This window comes from Chlorocebus sabaeus, chromosome 2, assembly GCF_047675955.1.
Source record: "Chlorocebus sabaeus isolate Y175 chromosome 2, mChlSab1.0.hap1, whole genome shotgun sequence".
In the NCBI taxonomy this organism is placed as follows: domain Eukaryota; kingdom Metazoa; phylum Chordata; class Mammalia; order Primates; family Cercopithecidae; genus Chlorocebus; species Chlorocebus sabaeus.
Window position 1 is genome coordinate 99,730,708 of NC_132905.1, and position 24,384 is coordinate 99,755,091.

At 54.4% G+C, this 24,384-nt stretch overlaps 1 protein-coding gene across 24 annotated transcripts in view; it reads left to right on the forward strand.

Annotated features, from left to right (window-relative positions):
• The window catches only part of PCBP3 (poly(rC) binding protein 3), a 284,849-nt gene that overhangs the window by 245,049 nt on the left and 15,416 nt on the right, over positions 1 to 24,384 (forward strand). For 19 of the 24 annotated variants that reach the window (XM_037984953.2, XM_073011254.1, XM_037984957.2 and 16 more), the window contains 4 exons: positions 4,893 to 5,024; positions 7,124 to 7,252; positions 10,173 to 10,316; positions 14,279 to 14,320. In XM_037984953.2, the coding sequence (XP_037840881.1) occupies positions 4,893 to 5,024; positions 7,124 to 7,252; positions 10,173 to 10,316; positions 14,279 to 14,320 (447 nt within the window). Of the gene's footprint in view, positions 1 to 4,892; positions 5,025 to 7,123; positions 7,253 to 10,172; positions 10,317 to 14,278; positions 14,321 to 14,854; positions 22,639 to 24,384 lie in introns of those variants that run through there. The other 5 variants (XM_073011280.1, XM_073011287.1, XM_073011283.1 and 2 more) reach the window with 2 other exon arrangements.

Below are 24,384 nucleotides of genomic sequence, written 5' to 3' on the forward strand. Positions count from 1 at the left end.
CATCAGTCCATGGAGGGAGAGCTGAGGCGTCTCCAAGACAGCAGACTGTATGGCCAAGAAAGCTCGAAGGATTCGGAGTTTTCATCTTTGGGTCCTTCGGTTTTTCCAGAAGACTGTGGATGGTCAGGACAATGTTGTTCCTGAGTAAGGGGTAACCACTCACAGAGTTCTGTTATAATGGTTTGTGTAGAATGTATTTCTCAGTCACTTCATGTAAAAGTTGGTATGCTTCAGCTTGGAAATACAAAATCAAGGAAATTTTTTAAGCAACTTTAAGGACTATAGCTTTTAAACAAGGAAATGCTTCAACCCATCCTGGAAACAGACACACAACGATGAAAGCATTTCCAGTCCCAGGTGGACGCTGGTTAAAATCTACCTGAAGGTGTTCAGAGGGCCCTTGAGGCGTCGCTCTGGGGCGTCGTCTCACCTCACACCATGTCGGATTGTGCTGTTGACAGATACCTGGCCTTCAAAGAACCTCAGCAGTCTTTGTAAAGCTTCCAACCAATGCTGATTGGAGATATTCATCAATTTGTCTACGGCATGATGAGTAGTTTCATGGATTGACTTAGCTAATACCCATTTGAAATCATCTGGTACCAAAGCCAGCTGTCTTGAGAGCACCAGAAAAGATTGAGTAAAGGGTACAACCAGAATTTTCAGAATTTGTCCATTCTTCCTTTTCAAAATCAGGGGCGAAGTGTTGAAATCTTACAATGGCCTCTTTGCTTGCCTCCAGAGATCCAGCCTTCAAGGCTTAGCTGGAGTCAGCCGTGGCTAAAGCACTGGTTGGCCAGAATGACCCCCCAGAGCACCTTCCCCAACGTCCGCATCTCCATCTGCACTGGCCTCGCGTCTGCAGTCACCACCTCTCTAGGAAGAAGTGTGCCTGAGAACTCAGCACGCGGCCCATGTTGGGTGGGCTTCCAGCAGAGCCAAAAGCCCTCTGTTTCCAGAGCATCCACCGCCATGGGCCCTTGGGTAGTTGACAAGCTCCGGCGAGTGTGATGAGTTCTGCATCTGGCAGACTTTCCCCATCACAGGGGACTGTGCCGAAGGAGAGCCAGGTTAGCAGCAGCACACTGTCCCAGCCTGCTTGGGCTGCCATTGCAAAATGCCACAGCTGGGCGGCTTACACAGCAGACGCTGGTTCTCTCACAGTCCAGGAGGCTGGAAGTCTCAGATCAAGGTGCCATCAGGGCCAGTTCCTCTGAGGCCTCTCTTTGACTTGCAGACGCCCCCTTCTTCCTGGGTCCTCACAGGGTCACCCGTCTGTGTGTGTCAGTATCCTCGTCCCCTCTTCTTACAAGGACACGAGTCAGATTACATTAGGTTCTACTGTAGGCACCCCATTTTACCTCAGTTACCTCTGTAAAGCCCCATCTCTAAACACAGTCACACAGGGGATCAGGGTTTCAGTGGATGAACTTGGTCCGGTTCTGTAGCACAGGCCCTGCCTGATCACCTCCAGCTTCAGTTGTGAAGTAGGACGTTAGGCTGGGGTTCTCAGCAGGAGTCTGCTAAGGCTGCAGGTGGGTGGGGTCCCTCCACAGGCTTCCTTGTCTCTGAACAAAGGAGGGTGTCACCAGGACTGAACTGAATTGCTAGGGAGATTTAGGTCTTCTAGGTCTTAATGAGCACCTGGAAAAAGCAGGAGAGGGCTTCAGTGACCCCCAGGGCGTGACTATCCAGGTTAATCATTGTCCTTCCCAGTGAGGGCAAAACATGCTCACTCTCCTGGTCTAGCGGCAGCCCTGGAGGGACAGCGTGAACACCCGCCACCACGAAGCAAGTGGCTTTGGGAAGAATGGACAGCGAAGTTGTGTTTCGGTTCAGTACACCTAGGAAGTAAGGGAGAATAATTTTGTTGGTGGCCCTGAGGTCTTCAGCAGATCAGTATCTCTGTCTGTTTGGTATCTGTACTGGCAGGACAGGCACGTCCCAGGGGCTGGGGTCAGGTCAGGAAGGCCTTTGGGTAGGAGCCGTAGGGGTGGGGTCAGGTTGGGAAGGCCTTGAACAGGGGACATTTATCAGTAGTTTGAGCCCTTCTTTTGGATTTGGGGTCACAGGATTGTGGAGAATTTCAGGTCATGTTTTGGTGGAACCTCTTGGAGCCTTTGGAGGCCCCGCCCCAGTCATTTTGCCTGTGTTCGTGGGACTGTGTCAGGTGCAGCGTCAAGACCCTTGTCTGGAGTCTGCACCCACCTCATGAGGCGGGCGTCTGCCCAGAGCCCACACAGCTTGCCAGTGGGCTGAGGAGTTCTCCGGGAGCTCAGGAAACAGTGTCTCTGATGTGCATTTAAGATGCCATTCCATTTTCAAGCAAAGTCTCTGCCTACTAAATTTTCAGGGGTGGAGTCCCAGAGCAGGAATGAATGTTTTCCAGTCAAGGACCCAAGGGTGGGAGTTCAGGGCTGGGAAATAGAGAGAGAAAACACGGCGGGTTATTTGAAGCGCCTTCCAGGGTGTGGTGCATCTAAACTGAGGAGGAGGAGGACATGAGACCTTTCTGCAGGCCGGATGCAAGAAGAGTCGCCATAGCCACCGGGAGGATGAGGAAGACCACCTGCGTCCAGCATTAGTCACTCTGAGGGCTGAAGGCCAGGTGGGATGCCGGCCGCCTGTGCCTTCGTCGGGCTCCCTCACTGCCTGGACCCAGGATCTTTCTGTGTCTCAGTTGTTATTTATGGGGACGGGATCATCTTTTCTCTGGCGTCCTTTCTGAACGCAGCAGCTATAATGAACATCCTTGTCTGGCGCTGGGGCTGGTGAGGGGCGCCTAGCTCTCTGATCTGCAGGAATCCTGGCTCATTTTTGTTCCAGAGCTTTTTCAGTGTGTTCTGCCAGTGGCTGTCATTCAGCAGAAGGGCTATTCCCATCCCCATTTCTGTTTTCACATGGGGTTTCACTCCACTGACCTCACGGGGCGACAGGGCTGCCCTTACGCCAGCGCTGACCTCACGGGGCGACAGGGCTGCCCTTACGCCCGCCTTGAAGGGTAGAGACGGTCGGGGTTGTCAGAAGGGACTTTCTAGTCTGCCCCCAAATCTCCAGTCCTTTCATCTCATGGCTGTGTTTGATTGTTCTAATCAGTTCCTACTGGGGATGTTTTAGGAGTGGCATTTAGGACTTTGCTGTGGGACCTTTTTTGATCCTCGGGTTGATTTGTTGACAGAGTTCAGGTAACTCTGGGTCATGTGCAACCAAAATAATTCTAAATTCTTCTGTTGGTCATTGCAGGTCTGGTTTGGGTGTAGGGAATCCATAAGTATAGCTCTGAATTCAGCTCCAATCCAAGGTTTAGCTTCTGGAGTTGCCTATTCACCTGGCTTTTGGGGGGTTGGGTTTTTACAGGCAGCTGGTATTTGGGGGTTTTAGGAGGGCTGGAAAAGATAGAGGTGGAGTCAATGGAGGAACTGGAAGGGAAGGACAGGGCAGGGGGAGTGCTGGGCAGGGGCAGTGGGAGGAAAAGGAGGGGAGAGCTTATGAGCCTGGGGGTCTGGTTTGTTGCTGATGTCTGCCAGGTTGCTGACTAGCTTTAGCCAAAGAATGTTTAGTGAAGCTATTTTAAAATCAGAACTTCATTTGGAGGCGTCTTCATACCAATCAAAAACTGCTGCCCATTGGGCCTGAAAAAATCTTATTATCTTTCTTTTTTAAGGTACCTCTCAATGAACAATTTTGTTAAAGTCAAATGTTCCCCAGGGCAGCCACTGAGGCCCAATCATCCTTGGGGAATTGAAACCACTTGGAGAAACAGGCACCAGAACTCGGGTTGCAATGAGTCCGTTCAAGAGTTTTCCTGGGAGAGGAGGGGATCGAGACACGGCCCCATGAGAGCGGGTGGCAGGAAGTGGGAATTTAGTGCCCGTGCCTGTGCCTCAGGTCCCCAGCCTTGACACACAGAGGCTCTCCCCAGCCTCTAGCAGGTACAACACCGGAGAGAACGCTCTGTCTGGGTCAAAGTCAAGCTCCCAGCACAAAAAATAGACAAACGGGAACACCGTCCTGTTTTCTTGGTAGTCTATAGCAGTTTGTCCAGGCACACACTGACCCAGGCCTTGTTTCTAAGAAGAGGGCACTTTTTGTGGAGACCAAATTGTGTTGCCCTGAATCATAGCTCAGGCATGATGGACCCAGAGCTGGGGGGTATCCTGGGGGAGCCTCCATGTCACTGCCTCTGCCAAGCTCTTCACCGCGCTCTGCAGTGAGCTCCAGGCCACAGCCTGGACACTTCCCATGCAGCTGATGGAAGCCCTGTCCCCCATGGGTTACCAGCCTGAACCCAAAGCCCAGCTCTGTCTCCTGGGTGTCAGGACCATGAGCCAAACACCAGGCTGCCCAGGAGGGTGGGCACTGGCTCACCCCCACCTCAGCCTTTGCTGCCCCCTCACACTTCAGACTTCACACGTCTCCTTCCCCAGACCAGACCCCAGGAGCCATTCTCTGCCCCTGTGCCCTCGACACCTAGTTGTGGCCTGTCCCTGGCAGTGCTGCCTCACCTGGCCCTGGGCATCTACCCAGCCCCGCTAGTCTCCAGCCTCCATTCTCCCCTCCCCTTAGGCCAGTGTCTACACTTCCTGTGTCAGCCTGTCTATCCACACCCCCTGCCCACCAGGTCTCCACAACCAAGGCCAGACCTGCCCCAACCCCACTATGGCACAGTGACCATCCTGCCTTGCCGTCTGTGTGCCGTGTTGGGCCTGCACGTCCATCTCAGCAGCATCTCCTGGTCCTCCCTGGCCTGGCCTGGCCACTGTGTCCTCAGCTGTGCACGGGAGGGGCTCTGTGGGCTTCTGAGCATGGGAAGTCAGGACGCACCCCCTGCACTCCTGCTTTCTCACTGTGTGAGGCCTGATGTGCTGCCAACACACGTGTCTCTCCCCTAGGATATCATCAACTCCATGAGCAACAGCCCTGCCACCAGCAAGCCCCCAGTGACGCTGAGGCTGGTGGTGCCTGCCAGTCAGTGCGGGTCCCTGATCGGCAAAGGAGGCTCCAAGATCAAGGAGATCAGGGAGGTAACAGGACCTTCCCAGCCTGGGCCGCTGCGGAGCCTCTAGGCAGGCTGCAGGTGGTGGCCACAGGCCAGGCAGCCTTCCTGAGCCTCATCCCTGCAGTCTGTAAGCCCAGTGCTGGCCACGCAGACCCCACAGCTCCAAGTCCGAAACAGGAACACAGGACTCATGAGCAAGTGCAAGTGTGCTGCAGGGACCCGGCCCCACCACAGCCCTCCCACCCACAGCCCCCCACCCACTGCCCACCTATGGATCCCCCCCCACTGCCCACCTATGGACTCCCCCCCCACTGCCCACCTATGAACCCCCCACCCACTGCCCACCTATGGACCCCCCACCCACTGCTCACCTATGGACCCCCCACCCACTGCCGACCTATGGATCCCCCCCTCACTGCTCACCTATGGACCACCCACCCACTGCTCACCTATGGACCCCCCACCCACTGCCCACCTATGGATCCCCCCCCACTGCTCACCTATGGATCCCCCACCCACTGCCCACCTATGGACCCCCCACCCACTGCTCACCTATGGACCCCCCCACCCACTGCCCACCTATGGATCCCCCCCACTGCCCACCTATGGACCCCCCCCCACTGCCCACCTATGGACTCCCCCCACTGCCCACCTATGGATCCCCCCCCACTGCTCACCTATGGATCCCCCCCACTGCCTACCTATGGATCCCCCCCCACTGCTCACCTATGGACCCCCCACCCACTGCCCACCTATGGATCCCCCCCACTGCCTACCTATGGATCCTGCCTACCAACTGCCCACCTATGGATCCCCCCCACTGCTCACCTATGGATTCCCCCCCCCACTGCCTACCTATGGATCCCCCCCACTGCCCACCTATGGACCCCCCCCCACTGCTCACCTATGGACCCCCCCACACTGCTCACCTATGGATCCCCCCCACTGCCTACCTATGGATCCCCCCCACTGCCCACCTATGGATCCCCCCCCACTGCCCACCTATGGATCCCCCACCCACTGCCCACCTATGGATCCCCCCCACTGCCCACCTATGGATCCCCCCCCACTGCCCACCTATGGATTCCCCACCCACTGCCCACCTATGGATCCCCCCCCACTGCCCACCTATGGATTCCCCACCCACTGCCCACCTATGGATCCCCCCCCACTGCCCACCTATGGATCCCCCACCCACTGCCCACCTATGGATCCCCCCCACTGCCCACCTATGGATCCCCCCCCACTGCCCACCTATGGATCCCCCCCCACTGCCCACCTATGGATCCCCCCCCACTGCCCACCTATGGATCCTGCCTACCCACTGCTCACCTATGGGCCATGCTGGGGACAGGAAGGAACTAGCTGGTCTCATGGCTCTGGGCAAGGGAGGCTCTGGGCACTGGGCGCTGTATCTGCTCCCTGTGAGGGGCCTCCATGGCACCTGCAGACAGCCCTGAGCCATCGGCCTGTCCCAATGGGCGGAGTTTGCAGGTGTGAACTTCACATTCACACATTTGTCCCGTTTCAAGGAAAGCCTGAATCCTTTCCCTACGCAGCAGGGCAGCCGCCCCAGTCTTCATTTCCTTTCCCAAGACCAGAGTCCACCTTTCTCTGTGACCTAAAACTCCACAGAGAGAGAATTCCATGTATTTGAAAGGAGTCATTTGTCTCCCTGAAAACGCGTCTGGTTAGATGCCTCCTGTCTAGCCTTGGCCAGGTGTCACTTGCGCCTGAGGGAAGGCACAGGGCCGGGTGCCAGGCTGTGGTGGCAGCAGCGGCACGGGGGTGGTGCTGGGATGGGGGTGGGGGAGGGGGCACGTGACTGAGTGCCAGGCTGTGGTGGCAGGGGCGGTGCTGGGATGGGGGCGGTGCTGGGATGGGGGCGGTGCCGGGACGGGGGCGGTGCCGGGACGGGGGCGGTGCTGGGACGGGGCGGTGCTGGGATGGGGGCGGTGCTGGGACGGGGGCGGTGCTGGGATGGGGGCGGGGGAGGAGCGTGTGGGCTGTATGCAGGTTTCTAAGGAAGTGTTCTCAAGCTGCCTTGGGTGCCGAGACCCGGGAGGTGCTGCTGCCCCACGTGCTGCCACCCTGGTGCTCCCTTCCAATGTCCCCTCTCTCCAGTCCACAGGTGCCCAGGTGCAGGTGGCCGGGGACATGCTGCCCAACTCCACGGAGCGGGCGGTGACCATCTCGGGGACCCCAGATGCCATCATCCAGTGTGTCAAGCAGATCTGTGTGGTCATGCTGGAGGTACCGTCTGCATGCCAGGACCAGCCCACGTCAGTGCTGTGTTTGGCCTCCTGGCACTGGCAAAGGCTTGGAAGCCCCGGTTGCCCCGAGGTCTCACACAGTTGGGGCTGTGGAGGGCTCCTGACCTGGGCTTCCAAGGCAGCCTGAGCGAGAGCTGTGTCGGTGTGGGTGCCATAGGGGTGCTGGGGCTGCCAGCTCAGGGTCCAGTGTCTTCATGGGGGCTTCTAGGGGAGAGCAAATGGAGCGGAGGGAGTCTGTCCTCTCATCTTCAGAGTTGGATAAGAAGTTGTCATCCCACTGAGGGGTCTCCTGCACTGAGTTGGAGCTGCAGAAATGGTGCTCATTACGCTGGAGCCGGGCCTTGGCCGGCAGCTGGGGGTGGGAGGGAGGCAAAGGCAGTAGGCTGCTCCGCTCACGCAGTTCTGCAGAAGGAGGCATCGTTTTAAACCACCGTGGAGGAACAGAGGGCAGAACTCGGGAAAACATACGAAACCCATGCAGAAGTAGAGATGGGTGAACAAAAGCATTAAAACGGAAAAGCAGAGAAGGACCGGCTCAGAGCAGACGCCTCTCTTGCAATTTTGGGGGGAGGAAAAAAATCTCAGAAATATACTCAAAATTCATGAAGCTATCAACAGTTGCCAGTCTTTCCTGAAGCAAAAATGAAGAAGCATCACCCCAAATGGAAGGTTCTAGCAGCTCTGCAGGGTCAGCCTCTAGCCCCTCCTGCAGCCCAGGCTCACTCCTCTCTCATACTTGGCTTGGGGTTCAAACCCCGTGTTTGCCTCTTTAAAAAAATGTTTGTGTAGTTGTTTCCCTGAAGTTTGATATTTTGTGAAGTCAAAAATATTTTTCAAAATATTCTTGTTCTGAAATAGTCCCCACTCCCTGGTTAGGGTGACAGTGCCATGCTGGTCGGAACTCTCCGTTCAACCCTCCAGTCTTGGGCCCTGGGGACCCTGCCGGCCGAGGCTTAGCAGCAGCCAGTGACACGAACAATTCTAGGAGGGACATCCCTAAGGAGGGCCGAGGTCCAGCTCCTCAGCAACACGTGGGTCTCGTCAGTACCACCCAGTGCCTCTGCAGCTGCGTCCCGGTGCAGTGCCAGCTGCAGCTCCACAGATGCAGGTGCACCCGCTGTCCCAAGGCTGCCCACGCCCCCAGGGCTGTCATCCCAATCACCTTGTCTGCTTCCTGGGCAGGGAGGTTTTAGCAAGACAGGAAGCTCATAGCATACGTGGCCAGGGAAGATGGCCGGGCAGCTGCCCTTACTCCTGCTGGCTGTGCAGCATCCCGAGGCCCAGGGGCCATCATCCCAGGGAGGAAGATTCGTCACACCTGGAAAGAGCTGGGTCCGCCCTCAGAGGAAGAGTGACTGGAAAATAAATCAAGGATGCCTCGAAGGCCCTCCTGGTTGAGTCCCTCCTGGTTGATTGCAGGACTTCTGGGCTTGGTGGTGGGCATGCCTCACCTCGCATCCGGCAGATGACGGAGGAAAGGGCTGCCCAGGGTGCCATGAGTCTGGGTGGGGCCCGCCGAGAATACAGACATCACCACAGATGGTGCCCTGCCCACCCAGGGCCCAGTACCCCTGCACCCAGTGCAGGGAGGCTCGTGCGGTCCCAGGGGAGGCCAGCAGGCCCCGTGCCCACACAAGAAGCGGGAATCACAGGTCAGGGTCAGCTGGGAGCTCCTGTGCCGGGGTAGGGGTCGAAGGCCCATAGCACGGGGGCACCGGCCCGAGGGGAGTCAGGGAGGGTGGCGGCGGCTCCCGTCCACCTTAGTCAGTTCCTCCCACCCCAGACCCAACCTGAGTCAGCCCAGACCCGCCTAGCATCCCCTTCCCCACAGTACTTGAGGCCACACCCCAGGACCCTGGCCCTGCGGATCCAGCCACCCACTCCCCATCATGGGGTTTTGAATGTGAGTGGCACTCCCTGAGTGCTGGGCTGGCCCTGAGTCAGCCAAGGCCCTAGAACTCCCAGCAGGACAGGCTGCCCCCTGCCAGAAACGGCTCATGGGCTCCAGCCCCCACCTCTCCCTGCTGGACCAAACCCAGCTGTGGTGCCCCCTAGACCCAGGACTCCTGCCTCCCTGACCTGGGCCCGGGGGACGGTCACACAGGGGACTGGCCCAGGAGAAGCAGGGCAGGCTCAAAATGCCAGCGCTTGAGAATGTTAATCCTCTGTTTCCGACAGAATAACCAAGGGAAATTACGGCCAACCTCATCATAACTATGGGATTTTTCCTTTGGAGTCTGTAAGCACTTTAAACATGCTTTTTCAAATAGTGAAGTGGGATGTTTCCAAGTCTTCTGTGGAGATCTCTGCTGACTGTCACCACAGGCCAAGCCACGCGCTTTGGATATGGGTCCCGGTGGAGTCCTACAGGGCTCAACTTTTTTCAGAGCATTCAAGAGAATTGCTCCAAGGGGCAGCTCCCTGTGAAGCCATGCAGCCTGGCCTGCAGGGCCCTGCGCATCCCAGGAGGGGCCCCCGCGGAGGGGCCAGCACCACAGGGGCCGTCTGGGTTGGCGGCCAGCCCTTGTCCAGCAGGGTCTCATGCGCAAGGGACCCACCCCACCTGGCCTCCCACAATGGGACTGACCCTCCACACTGCCACAGAGCCTCCCAGGGATGTTTGGGGCAGGTGGTACTCTCAGGAGGCCGGTATGTGGCAAACTGCAGCCCAGGGCTCTGCAAAAAGGAGCCATCTGGAGGGACAGGCCGTAAGACAGCCACACAGAGGGTGTAGGGGCTGGAGGTCTTCACTCCCCTCCCCCAGCACTGCTGCGAACCTCGGGGAGGCGTGGAGAGGGTGGAGCCGGTGCAGGGGGGTGAGTGGGGTGGGCGCGCCTCTCCATTACCAGGCTGCGAAGCTGCTCTAACGCTCTCTCTCCCTCTCCTGTCCCTTTTCCTAGTCCCCACCGAAAGGTGCCACCATTCCCTACCGCCCAAAGCCCGCCTCCACCCCTGTCATTTTTGCAGGTGGTCAGGTAAGAGCCGATCCGCTCGCGGCCTCCACTGCCAACCTCAGCCTTTTACTGCAGCACCCGCCGCTGCCCGTTAGTGCACTCAGGTTTTCTCGCCTTCTCACGTGCACGTCTCCCACCCGTGCTGGAGGCAGAGCTCTTCCACCTACACCCAGCACCAGGCGGGCGCAGGGGGCCTTCAGAGCGGCATCCGCCCACAGAGACGGCCCCAAGGGATCATGTTCTCCCTCCCTGACCCAGGCAGGAAGATTTGGCTCGGCCTAAATCCAGTTCTTGGGAACTGGGTGTTTTTAGGAAGCTTAGATAGCCAGCATGCAGGCGCCTTCTAGGTGACTTTACCGCTCATGTTGGAAACAGCACGGTGAGAACCAGGGTCTTGTTTCCCCTGACATCCGTGTTCCCAAACTCCCAGGATGTGCTCGTAGCGAGAGGGGGGAGCTCTGCACCGAGGAAGGACGCGTGGCCCGACCATTCGGGTGTCTGTGCCGCTGTGCCCAGACCTCCCTCCGCTGTGAGCAGGGGCCTCGTGGGCACCCCACGCCCAGTCTGCAGAGCTGGCCCTTTTGGTGTCAGCCCTCGAGCTTTGTGTTCTCCCACCAGGGATGGCAGCACCTCTGTAGGAGAGTGGAGGAGGGGAGCCCTGCCCCAGCCGCTCATCTGAGCCCAAACCCTGGCCAGGGCATGGGGAGCACCCGTCCACCCAGGGCCACTCTGTGGCCAACAGACCAAAGGTGTCCAACGGGGGTTGGCCTGGAAGAGCTCTGTGTCCAGTCGGCTGCCATGTATGTCTTTGTTCAAGGGAGAGTTGAGACAGATGTCCCCACAGGTGACCTTGGCAGGGCAGAACAGGCCTGAGGTTTGACTTTACCATCAAAAAGGAGAGAAGAGGCAAATGTTAGGACTTTTCCTGGTGCTTTTCTTTACGGTGTAAAGGAATCTTATCAGATCTCCCAGTTGTGGCCCACGTTTGAGGGAGAGATGGAGTGTGTCCATCCCTTCCCTCCAAGGGGTCCTGCGTGCTCAGGGCAGGGCATGCCTTTCCCCCACGCTGGCCTCACCTCCACAGCCTGGCACACACCCCTTCCTGCCTTGCTGTGGTCAGGGAGCACCCACATGCACGTACTATCCTTACAGCAGCCCCAGGGCACGGCACACCTCCATTTTATAACCAGGAGACTGGGCCTGGCTAGCCAGGGATTTGCCTCATGTCACAGCCCTATGGGCAATGGGACATGTGTTTACCTCGCTGACTTAGGGGGCTCAGGTCACAGGGCCACACGGAGTCACACAGCGGGCGAAGTCCCTGTGCAAAACTCCATTTCACTGCTTTCCCCAAATTCATGGTTAGGTAACCGGGTTAGTAACCTGTGGACTCCACCTTGATGTTTAAACAAATCCATGATGATATCATGTGGTAAAAGGTAGGATTTTTTTCAAAAGGAAGGTGTATTTATACAAACACATGTGGAGTCACTTAAAGCCACTGGGGGTGGAGTCACAGCTCCAGGAGTGAGGGGGTGCAGCTGAGCCCTGCTCAGCCACTGGCCAGGCACCCCTCACTCCTGTAAAGAGGGCAGTAGTAGCCCACCCTCCCGACTGCAGCAGGTGAAGGGCCCTGTGCAGTGGGTGCTGTCCCCAGGCTGATACTAAAATGTCAGCCCTTTGAGAGCTGGGCCCTGGGGCCCTAGTGACAGTCTGGTCTGGCCAGTGGTCAGCCTTGGTGGTGGAGGACAGAGTCGCAGGGAGTTACCTGCCCTGAGGTAACCCAGGGGAGCTGCCGAAATGCAAACCCAGAAGTGTGGGCACGAATAAGACCTGAGCCTGTAAGGCCACTGGCGTCTCCTTGACAACTCAGACCCACAGGGCCTAGATTAGAACACACAACCCAATACGGACCTGAGAGCTCACCTGGAGGCTGTCCACTTCCTGAGAGAGCTCACCTGGAGGCCGTCCACTTCCTGAGAGAGCTCACCTGGAGGTCCATCCACTTCCTTTCTGTCCAGTTGGAGAAATCAGGAACCTGGAAGATGCCCCACCACTGTGAGTGCTCTGGGGGTGCCCACACAGCTCCCCTGTGGCCTCTGCACCCAGCAGCAGCTCCTGTCAGCCACCACCGTGTTTCTAGCACAACATGGTCATGAGTTCAATCAGCAGAGCCTGCTAAGGGATGAGCAGATAGAAAACAGAACAACAGTAAGAAGATCAGTCAGAAAACTCGTGTGGCCCAGGATGCAGGATGCTTGATCTCTTGCTGTTCAGCTCAGACAGTCGGGGCTGACCTGGGACCCTGTGCCCTGAGGGGGCAACTCCCAGCATGAATTCCATGGCCCCTCACCTTCAGTGACACGTGGAAACATGCCCCTGGCAACACGGGCCCCTCACCTTTGGTGACCCATGGGAACGTGCCCCTGGCAACACGGGCCCCTCACCTTCGGTGACACGTAGAAACGTGCCCCTGGCAGCACAGGCCCGTCACCTTCGGTGACACGTGGGAACGTGCCCCTGGCAACACGGGCCCCTCACCTTCGGTGACACGTAGAAACGTGCCCCTGGCAGCACCTTTACAAAACCCTCGCAGTTGGTCCTCAGGACACTGTCCAGGACAGTGAGGCCCTTGGTTCCTGCTCTACCTGATAAGATTCTTTTACTTCCTCAGCCGATGCAGCACTGTGGACTCACAGCCCTGGGGCTTGTTTCAGAGCCAGGCTGCAGGCCGGGTCCCTGTCTGGAGGTCGATTGGCCTTTAACTCGCAGGATTGGGTTGTTTATGATGAAAACTCTTGGCAGATTCAAAACCCATGGGAGGGTTTGGGCTGCACAGAGGTGACATGCATCCTTCCCTGAGGCGTCCCTCTCAGGTGCACGGGGACCCCACGTGTGGCCACCACAGACACTGACACCATGGGTCCTCATGGGAAGTGGCGTGGGGCCTGCACAGTCAGGGGCGTCCCTCTCAGGTGCACCGGGGCCCCACATGTGGTCACTGCGGACACCGATACCACAGGTCCTCAGGCGAAGTGGCGTGGGGCCCACACAGCCAGGAGCTGGTAGCCGCTCCCTCCACCCCCAGGCCACCACCGGGCCTGGTGCAGCCCTGTCCACGTCCCGAGTCCTGACAGCTGTTCATGATCTTCACTCTCCCTTGATTCTGTGTGGTCCATTTGTTGTCTGGCCATGAGTTTCTGAATCACCTGAAAGCGTCTCCACTGATGGGACCTGTGGGGCAAGTGGGGCCTCGCTCACCTGCCCGGATTTCAGAGTCAGGGTGGGTGGGAAGAGGCTGCAGGTCAGAGTCACTGTTTTGAAGGCAGGGGAAATGCTGAACCCAAAGCGAGGCCTCAGGAGCCCCACACGACGGCTTTGGAGGGGCGCATTGCCGCCCCCACATCAGGGCCACCCCCTCCCCGCCGCCATGTCAGGAGGGCCACCCCCTCCCTGTCTTCAAGGCGGTCATGAAAGACAGCAAGCCGTGACTGACGTAGACCGCTTCCTACGTAGACTGTCTTTTGGTGAATTGCTTTTGGTCACCTTTTAGAGCTTTCTTTTGTTGTTTGAATTTCTTGGGGTTAATATTTCCCAAAAATGTTTACTCAGTTGGCTGATTACATTTTCAAAACCTTAGTAACTAGTGGACCTCTTACTGGGGTCCAGACACATAACTCTTTGATTCTTTTGCTTTAAGAACTTGGAGTCGGAAGCATCAAAGCTGAACTGTTTCCCTCCCGCCCCCTGACCTGGCCAGCTCAGCTCTGCCCGCCCAGAGCAAGTGGGTGCAGTTCCCCTGGTTTCCCTCCCGCTCACTGACCTGGCCAGCTCAGCTCTGCCTGCCTAGAGGAAGTGGGTTCGGCTCCCCTGGGGCTCCTGGTGCCCTGGGAGGGTTGGCCTTTTGTCCTAGGATGGGGACAGGTGGAGAGGCATATGAGGGGAAGCTTCTACCGGAGTGTCCTTGTCATGCTGGAGGGTGGCGGCGGGTGCTGAGCTGCGGTGCAGCCAGGTCGTGGTCTGACAGGGTCTCTCTCTCTACTTCTCTCTAGGCCTACACAATCCAGGGACAGTATGCCATCCCTCACCCGGATGTGAGTCTTCACTTTGTCTTCCTCTCACCTTTCTCTTCTCATGGTTGTTTACCTACCTGCATGCTGCTGTTAATTGCTACTAACATTAATATTACACAATAATATTAATCAACTTCTCAGCGTTCCTGACCTGTGTCGTATCCATATGACCTCAAATAACCTTTTAACCTCTTAGCACTAATTCTGCTTGTGTTGAGGACTTGGCCTGATGTCAAATTGTCTCGATTCTGCCGCAGTCCTGGGTTTTCCTCCCTCCCACCGGGCCTGGGAGGGAATTGAGACGGGCTCTGTCCCCGTGCAGGGCGGCGAGGATGCGCTCACCGCCACAGGCAGGTGTCAATGGCACTTTCTGTGCCTCTAAGAAGTTGGGCGACATTATCAAACAGGCCACAAAGATACCTTGGCAAGGACATTTGAGGGCCTGGTGAAATTAACTCTCCCCTTTCAGAGTCCACGTGGAAATGTAGGGTCCATCTACGCACAGAGATCCGGGCTGTGAAAAGCCAGTGGAACAGGCCTTTGTCTTCATTCCAGAGTCAGTGGGATGCCAGGCGGGCATCAGCGTCCTTGGCCCGGGCCATGCAGAGCTGGGTACCATGCGGCTCCGTGACTGGTGGCTCCAACACCTCTCTCCTGCTCCTGCTGGGTCTAGGTGTAATTCCAGTGATGGAGGAAGAAGACACCCTCAGATAAACTGTTGGAGGGGAACACTGGGCTGCTCTGGGCTGTGCGGCTCTGAGCCCTTAGGGGCCAAGAGATAAAAGGTGCAAACTGTGAGCAAAGGGCCTCCGTGGAGGCGGCTTTAGGGCCCCCAGGGAGTGAGGGCTGCACTGGTAGGCGCTGGGGAGAGGAGAGACGGCCCCACTGAAAGTGCTTCGTGTGTCAGCAGATGGGGCAGACCTGGAGTTGGTTCTGAGGAGGTTTCTCTTCTCTAAACCATTTTGAATGGTTGCCCAGCTCAGCAGCTGCTCCTCGTAACACATTTCCGGGCCGTTCACTGTTCCCTGTGAACTGTGAGAGGCACCTCTGAGCTGGATGGGAGGCGGCCACCAGGTGAGCGGGCTGCTCAGGAGCCTTCAAACCCTGATGCTTTTGAGTTGGGGGCAGGCATGTCCATCTGAGTGAGATGAGAAGGCAGGTCAGGAGTATTTTTAAGAGTTAACGATCATTTAAGTCTGCTATAGAGATGCAATTTACTATCATTGCAGGAAAATTTATATGGAATGGAGAATAGATAACAATAGTTATTCCATTAAAGGCAACACATGAATCAAATGGTAGAGAAACGCTGATCAAGAAAAGCCTTTCGCCACCTGCCCCAGAGGCCGTTGTTAGTGGTTCCTGGCTTCAGACTTTTGGTGATGCTGCTGTAGCTACATCAAGGACATCTCATCCTGGGGTCAGCTGTAGACACCAGTGCCTGTCCCCACCAGGAGGCCGGGCTGTGGCCACCACACACCGGAAGGCACTGTTGGGGCCGCCCAGCAGCAGTGTTGGGCAGAAGCGGAGGTGTGAGTGCGTGTGTGTGGCAGGGGCGCGGGGGGCAGGTGTGATGCCTCCTAACGGAAAGCCTGTGTGAAGGAAAATGAAGATGGAAGCCAGGGGAGTCAGAGCCGACTTTCTGGGATGGCCCAGTTCCATTTCAGACTCGGGAGAGGTGGTCATGCACATCTAGAGATACACGTGTGCAGAGGCAGGTTCCAGACGGGGCGGGGGGCTACTTGACTTTGCAAAGCTCTGGAACCCAAAGGAAAGGCAATGTGTGGCACCCATGGTAAAGGGAAGGTTAGTCTATGGGGTCAGGGTTTGTCTTTACCCCAGACAGTAGCCCTGAAGTTGGATGATCAGACCTGCAGGGACCCTCTGGTGACACCTTTTGGGTTTCCTGTGGCCACAGAGCCAAACGTTCTCACTGCGGCCTTTGGCTGAACTCCCGTCTGAGCCTGAATGCTTATGGTCTGAAATTCTCAGAGGCTGTGGCTGTGTGTACACGGTGGGACCGCAGGACCCTGATGTGTGGTTATTGGCGTTTACATTGATCGGTGACTTTGCTCTTTCTCATGTGACTGTCTCAGTGTCTCTTATAAATGGGTAGTTGTGCAGATTGTTTCAAATTAGTTTAAACTAATGTATAACTAACTGTTAAGTGAACTGCCTCAGTGCATATGGTAATGATTTGAGATACCTGGTGCTATGGTTTAAATGTGTCTGTTCTTCCACAATTTCTGTGTTGGAACCTAATCACCAAGATGATGGTATTAGAGGGTGGGGGGTCCCAGGGCTGGGGAGTGATTGGGTCATGAGAGCTCCACCCTCGTGAACAGCATTGGTCCCTATAACAGAGGCTTCAGATAACAGAGGCTTCAGAGAGTGGCCTCCCCTCCATCCCTCCTGCCATGTGAGGACAAGAGCGTTCAGGCACCATATTGAAAGCAGAGACTGGGCCCTTCCCATACACCCAACCAGCCAGCACTTTGATCTCCAGTTTCCAGCCCCCGTAACTGTGAGACACATTTATGCTGTTTCTGAATTGCCCAGTCTAAGGCATTTTGTCATAGCAGCAGGAGTGGACTAAAGCGCTTGGTTCTTTCCTGTGAAATAGCTCTCTGTGGAAGACATTCTGTTTCTACATCTGTGTCGTGAGATTTGCAGAGCATTAATAGAAGACTGGAAGCTTCCATAGTGCTTTTGTTGCAGGCACGTAAAATTGAAGACTTGGACAATCACTTAATAATTCATTAAACACAAAAATAAAATGATTATTTAGTGACATATGTAACAGGAAGCAATTTTTATCTGAGCTTGGTATTTAGTAGAAATCTTTAAAGCTTCAATTTCTTATAATATCAATATAATTATAGAATATATTGTTTTAATTTATAATATAATTGAATACAAAGTTTATTTATACCACAGTGGCGGCTTATGGACAGATACTAGAGTCATTTTTTAGCAATGTGATACCTGACCTGGACGTGTGGGCCCGTGAATAAGAAACATCGAGCATAAGATAATACATTCCTTAGATTTGAGTCTTTATTTATTTAAACTAAAATATGCATGTGTTTTCTGTGCCCAATTTAAAAAGTGTTTTTAGCTTGTTTTTATTTAAGAATCATTGGAGCTAGGCATGGTGGCTTAGGCAGGGTGTGGTGGCTCAAGCCCGTAATCCCAGCCCTTTGGGAGGCTGAGGCAGGTGGATCACTTGAGCTCAGGAGTTTGAGACAAGCCTGGCCAACATGGCAAGACCCCGTCTCTAACAAAACTACAAAAAAATTTAGCCGGACGTGGTGGCACACGCTTGTAGTCCCAACTACTCGGGAGACTGAGGCGAGAGGATTGCTTAAGCCCGGGAGGTGGAGGTTGCAGTGAGCCAAGATCATCCCACTGCACTCCAGCCTGGGCCAGAGAGTGAGACCCCATTTCAAAAACAGAAAAAAAAGGAGTAATTGGCACTGATCTGCCTTTGCCCACTTTTCTCCAGCTCCTCGCATGCCACGTACATCGTTTTACCCACATGCTCCTCGAGGCTCACTGTGCTCTGGATGTGCAGGTGTTTTGAAGAGGCTCAAAGCCACTCTACAGGGGAAGGACTTCGGAGGACTGCAGTCAGGCTCTCCAGTGTGGCCACTCAGCCCTGGAGGATATCCATATGACTCTGTGTGTCCTGCCTGGGTCAGGCCAAGTGCAGTTTCAGAAACGAGAAAGAGAAACAGCACCTGAGACCTGGGACCTGAGAGCAGAGCCCAGAGCGCCCACGCCTGGACAGACCACTTGACTCTCACCCAGCACATCTGCACCTTTAATTACAGCAGGGAAGTTACACCAGGAAGGAACTGCTTTTTCTGGAAGAAATGAGTGAACTTCAAAAATACCCTTGTAGGCCAGGTACAGTAGCTGTCCCCTGTGATCCCAGCACTTTGAGAGGCCAAGATGGGAGGATTGCTTGAGCCCAGGAGTTCGAGACCAGCTTGGACAAAAGAGCAAGACCCCATCTCTACAAAAAAATACAAAAATTAGCTGGTTGTGGTGGCACGCACCTGTAGGCCCAGCTACTCAGGAGGCTGAGGTGGGGCGGTTACCTGAGCCCCGGAGGTCGAGACTATAGTGAGCAGAGATTGCTCCACCGCACTCCAGCCTAGGTGACACAGCAAGACTCTATCTCAAAAAAGAAAAAATACCCTTATATATATGAATCTTTATTTCTAGTCTTCCAGGTCTCCTAACCACTCCCTTACTTAACGTCCCCATCAGTTAAAGGGGATGTTGAAAACAAGCAAAAATAAAAACATGTTAGAGTTGACGAAGAATTTGCCATGTAGGCTATTTTAGATGAGCCTTGCACCAACCCTGTAAAGCAGATCTCGGGACCGTGGGGCCAGTTCCACACACAAGCAAGTGGAAGCTCTAAGAGGTGCCTTGGTCAGAGCTAAGGAGCCAGGGAATGGGGGGCTTGGCACAGCCACCCAGGCAGCTGGAATGAGCAGCAGATATGCAGCAATGCTGGGAATCAAGTGGACACCAGTATCTGCTAAGAAGCTGGTTCTTCAGTGAAAGAGTTGTGGGGAAATTGTAGAAACATGTTGTCGTAAGAGGAACCCAGGGATAGGAGGCATGGCCAGATCTGTTGCTGGGCGCAGCCCTTCATCCCAGCTGTGCAGTCCCCGGGACTCTGTTGGTGCCATGCATTTCCCCTGGACACATGAAGAGCGCACGTGGACTCTCGTGACAATCTCGTGTACCTGCAGAGATTTGGACAGATTGTTGCAGAGTGCTTTCTCCTCCCACTTGTTCTGTGTCTCCCTCTAGAACCCTGTAGGGAAGTGGGTGAGGGGCCCCCTCACTGTAGAGAGAGAGTAGTCAGTGCCGCGTGCCCTGGGCACCTGCTGAGAGGTCCAGCCTCTCTCGCTCTGAAGCCTGACACCTTCCAAGACCCTGCGGCTGCAAGTGGTGCAGAGACTTGCCCATGGCCCCACCTGCTGTCAGAGCTGTGCTACTGCAGCCACTCCTCTCGTGAAACAAGAGGCCCAGGCAACCCTCACTGTTGGCTGGAGTTCCATCTTTCCTTTCTTAGAACACCCCATCCTCTGCAGGGCCCCAGTGGCACGGCTCTCACACACCATTCCTCCCAGCTTGCCTTTCTCAGAAGGGCAAGGGCATGCGTTTTTACAGGATCCTCGGGCGACTCACTGGCCCGTGGAGGTCTGAGAAATACTGGTCAGGAGGCCTGAGAAGGAAGAACATGCATCCAGTTGGAAGCCCAGGGGAGACATGGAATGAAGAGAGAAAATTCCAAGAGACACAAAGAAAACCTTCCAAAATTAGAAACCATCCTCATATTCAGAAACCCCAACAATTCCCAAACAGAATAAACAAAGAGAAATCCATCTTAGAAATATTGAAGCCAGACTACATAACACCAAAGACCAAAATCAAATCTTAAAAGTAATCAGAGAAAATGTGACAGAGGAACAACAGTGAGAAATTTGGTGACTTCTCATCAGTAACTTTAGAAGCCAGCAGATGTTGGTATAATCAAAGAAAATAGTTGTCAGCATAAAATTCCATCTCAAGGGAGGATCTTCCAAGGACCTACATGTAGCCATTTGTAGACAAACTGATCTGACCAGCAGGCCCCAGCACATGATCTTCTGATGGATGCCCTGTGGGAAGAAGGAAAACTGTCCCAGAAGGAAGACTGGAAATGCAAAGAAAAGCGTGCACATTTGGTAAACATACATCATCTGTGAACTCACTGATGCCTTTACCTGATTCACAGGATTGATACAACAGTGGAGTGGGTAGAAACAGCACACCTAAGATCAGGTGTGCGCGAGGAGATGCGAACACCCGCAGCAGTCGAGTGGGTAAAAACACACGTAAGATCAGGTGTGCATGAGGAGATGCGAACACCCGGAACAGTCGAGTGGATACAGACAGTACATGTAAGATCAGGTGTGCGCGAGGAGATGCGAACACCTGCAGCAGTCGAGTGGGTAAAAACACACGTAAGGTCTGGTGTGCGCGAGGAGATGTGAACACCCGCAGCAGTCGAGTGGGTAAAAACACACGTAAGATCAGGTGTGCATGAGGAGATGCGAACACCCGGAACAGTTGAGTGGATACAAACAGTACATGTAAGATCAGGTGTGCGCGAGGAGATGTGAACATCTGTCTCATTCCACTGCAGGGTGAAGACACCGAGTGTAGACTCTCAACACACATGTTAAAATGTCAGTGACCACTAACAACAGAGGAGTCCGATGTGTAACCTCTGTGACAGGACAGGAAACAAGTGAGGGGGAAATTATTAATCCAAGAGAAGAAAAGGAGTGAAATCAAAAAGAAACCCTGGAAAAGCAGGACAATTAGAAAACAAGTGTCAAAAATTAGTCTAAATATGTGGATGATTGTGATCAAAATAAAATTATGAAATTCCAGTTAAGAAGCAAAGGCTGCCAGTCTGTATTTTTAAGCTGAACAAATAGGCAAACCAACAAGCAAAAATAATTTTGTTGTTTTTTTTTTCTTTCAAGAGACACGCTTAAAGCATAAGGACCCAGAAAAAATGAAAGAATGGAAAAAGGCTAAGGAATAGGCAACAAAATTAACTGGTGTACCAATATTAACATCAGTAGGAGAAAAAACAAGACTTTAAGAGAAAAACTTTAATCATTACATGTTGATAGAAAAGTCAGCTCACAAGAAGATATAATTCAAAATTTATGCATGCCTGAAACATAGCTTTAAAATATGTAAAGAAAATAATTGACAAAACATAGAGAATTTGACAGACATTATAGCAAAAACTTGGCACACCTCTCTTTCCATGAGTGATAGGTCAAGTAGACAAGTGTGAAGAAGGCATCAACAGAACTATCCATGATCCTGACGTAACTGACGTACCTTGAACACTACACCCCAACAACTGTAGAATTCATGGAGACATTTACAAAACCTGATCACGTACCAGACCATAAAGCACATCTCATCATCTTTCAAAAATTGGAATTGTATCGCCCACACTGTCTTAGCACAAAGCAGTTACAGTCATGCACCACATGACGGTTCAGCCAGCATCAGACCACATAGACGATGGTGACCCCATGAGAGTATAGTGGAGCTGAGAAATTACTGTTGCCTGGAGACCTTGCAGCTGACCTGAGATTGCAGCACGTTACCCCCATGTGTGCTGCGAGTGCAAAGCCACTGCGCTGCCAGCCGTCTAGCACCTGCTGTTAAGCATAGCTCATCATTCTTCATACGCTGATAAACAGCTGCTTTACTGGTTTGTGTATTACTATGCTTTTTGTCATTATTTTAGTGTATTCCTTCTAATTATCTTTTAAAAATTAGCTGTAAAACAGCCTCAGGCAGGTCCTGCAGGAGGTGTCCAGAAGGAGGCACTGTGATCATCGGAGATGCCAGAAGGAGGCACTGTGATCATCGGAGATGCCAGAAGGAGGCACTGTGATCATCAGAGATGACTATGTCAGACTGTGTGGTTTTGGTGCAGTGGGAGACAAGTAGACTGGATGAGACCTGAGAGTCCAGGATCCCTCACACAGGAAGGAAGCCATCCACAATACTTGGACGGAACAAAGCTGCCCACGAGAGCAGAGAGGGCAGATGGCCCACACAGTGCCAGGACGGTGGGTCAACTATGTGGGGAAATTGATCTTTACGTCCTGCCATAAACAAAAATCATTTCCCATGTGTCAAGAACTCCAACACAAGACAGAGAAATTGAGCAGTTTTAGGAGAAAATATAGAAGAATGTCTGATTCTTATGTCAGGGGAGGATTTCTTAAAATGTAAGCACAGGCTATAAAGGAAAATACCGGTGAGTTCAACTACATTAAATGTTAGAATACTGTTTCTTATAAGACACCATGGGAGAGAGGGGAGAAGATCTGTGCAGCAGGAATGACAGACAGGCTGGCATCTGAAATCCTGGGTGCTCTTGGGAAGTCAACAAAAATCAAGCAATAAGAAAAATGGACGAATGACAGAAACAGGCATTTTGCTGGAAATGAAATAGAATGCAGGTTAGAACCACTATGGCGGGGACCTGTTTCTTGGCCTGAGTGATAGTTGCATGGGTGCATTCGTTTTGTGTTAATTCATTGAGTTGCATCTTAACAAATGGTTGCAATTTTAGTAGTTGTCTGTGTGTTACATTCTGAGACAATGTGAAGTAGAAAAGACAGTTTACAGAGAAACATCAGTAATGGGATATTTCCCCTGCCCACCCTCCTGCCCTCCTCTCCCTCCCTCTCCCTCTCCTCCTTCCCCTCCTCTCCCTCCCTCCCCTCCTGCCTTCCTCTCCCTCCCTCCCCTCCTCTCCCCCTCCCTCCCCTCCTCTCCCCCTCCCTCCCCTCCTCTCCCCCTCCCTCTCCCCCTCCCTCTCCCCCTAGTTCCTCCCCTTGCCCTCCTCTTCCTCCCCTCTTCTCCCTCCCTCCCCTCCTGCCTTCCTCTCCCTCCCTCCCTCCCTCTCCCCCTACTTCCTCCCCTCCTGCCCTCCTCTCCCTCCCCTCCTCTCCCTCCCTCCCTTCCTGTCGCCTGCCTACCTGACTTTCTTCCCCTTTCCTTTCAGTGATTTGGAGGTACTGGTGAGAACCAAAAGTCTCATTTTTTTACAGGGCAGAATCTTCTCAAAAAGTGGAAGGCCCCTTGGCACTTAGTCCTGTTCTCTCCTTTAAAAAATGTGGAAATTGAGTCCAAAGGAGGTGCAGTGGCTTGACTGATCCTGGGCAGAGCTAGGGTGAGCACTTGCCCATCCTCTCCACAGATGCTCCCCGAGCACCGCCCTGTGCTAGTCCAGACCTCCCTAGGACGTCCCCTACATTTGTAGGTGGGGAGGAGAGAGATTTATTTGCTAGTGTGGTCATTTCTTCGTAAAACGTCAAAAACATATTGGGAGACTTTTTTGTCATCCACAGCCATAGTTGCTGCTCACTCACATCCATTCCCTCACTTTATAGTTCAAGGAACTGAGGCCTGGAGACACCAGGCCTTCTGTCACCACAGCAACCGGCTGGGCCATCTTGGAGCTGACTCCAACCCCTGTAGAGCCCAAGGGGTGCCCCTCCCCTGTACCCCATTCCCTGGCCACAGGGCAGCTCCTGAGCCCCACTGGGAGTCAGGGGTTTGTGGATCCCATCTGTGCCATTCAGCGTCCGATGACTGGATGAATTCACCAGGAGTGTCTCACCCCACCATGGGCGATCTTGCCTGCAGTCCTCCTACCCGGCCTGGGACACCTGCAGTCTTTCCTGATGTGCCCTGTCCAGGTGGGGCGCCTTCACTAGGACCCCAGATATGCCTGCTTCCTCCTGCTGTCCCTGCAGGGCCTCACGTCTCTCCAGGAGGTAGACTGTCCCGGTGTAAGTACTCACCAGATGTGTCTGCAATGGCAGGTGCTCAGGGAGCAAAGTCAGGCTGCGGCGACAAACACCCTACAATCTCATGGCTCTCCACTGAACACAGAGGTGTGCCAGAGGCCATGGGCTTGCCATGGGGACCAGACCCTATCCTGTGGGAGCAAAAAGAGGCCAGACGGGCTGCAGCCCACCAGACGGCCCCCTCCTGCCAGGCCTGCCCTGCCCCCCAGCCCAGCACCTGGCTGCAAGGCCAGGCGTTGGGGAGGGGCAGGGCTGGGGAGCAGCCCCCCATCCTCCCAGGGTACTAGGTACTGAGGAAGGGGCCTTTACCTTGACTCTGGGTGAGCTCTTAGGGGAGGGCTCCCTGCTCCTGGGAGGCCAAGTGCACACCCACCCAGGAGTGCGCAGCTGGGAAGGTGCTGGGACCACAGTCGCCGCCTTCCTGACTGCTCCCTGGTGTCATGGAACCCAGGTTCCAGGGGTGGCCAGGGCAAGCATGGGGGTCTGGTCAAGTGCTCAGCAGCCGGCCTTCTCACATGGGGACAGCAGCTCTGCTCTGAGTGCCCACACCCCCAAGCACTGGTGGCCTCTGTGGCAGGTTCTGCCACCCACACCCTGTGCAGTGAGGAAGCTGAACTGCCTGCCTGGTTGTGGGTCGCAGGAGTCCACACACAGCCACAC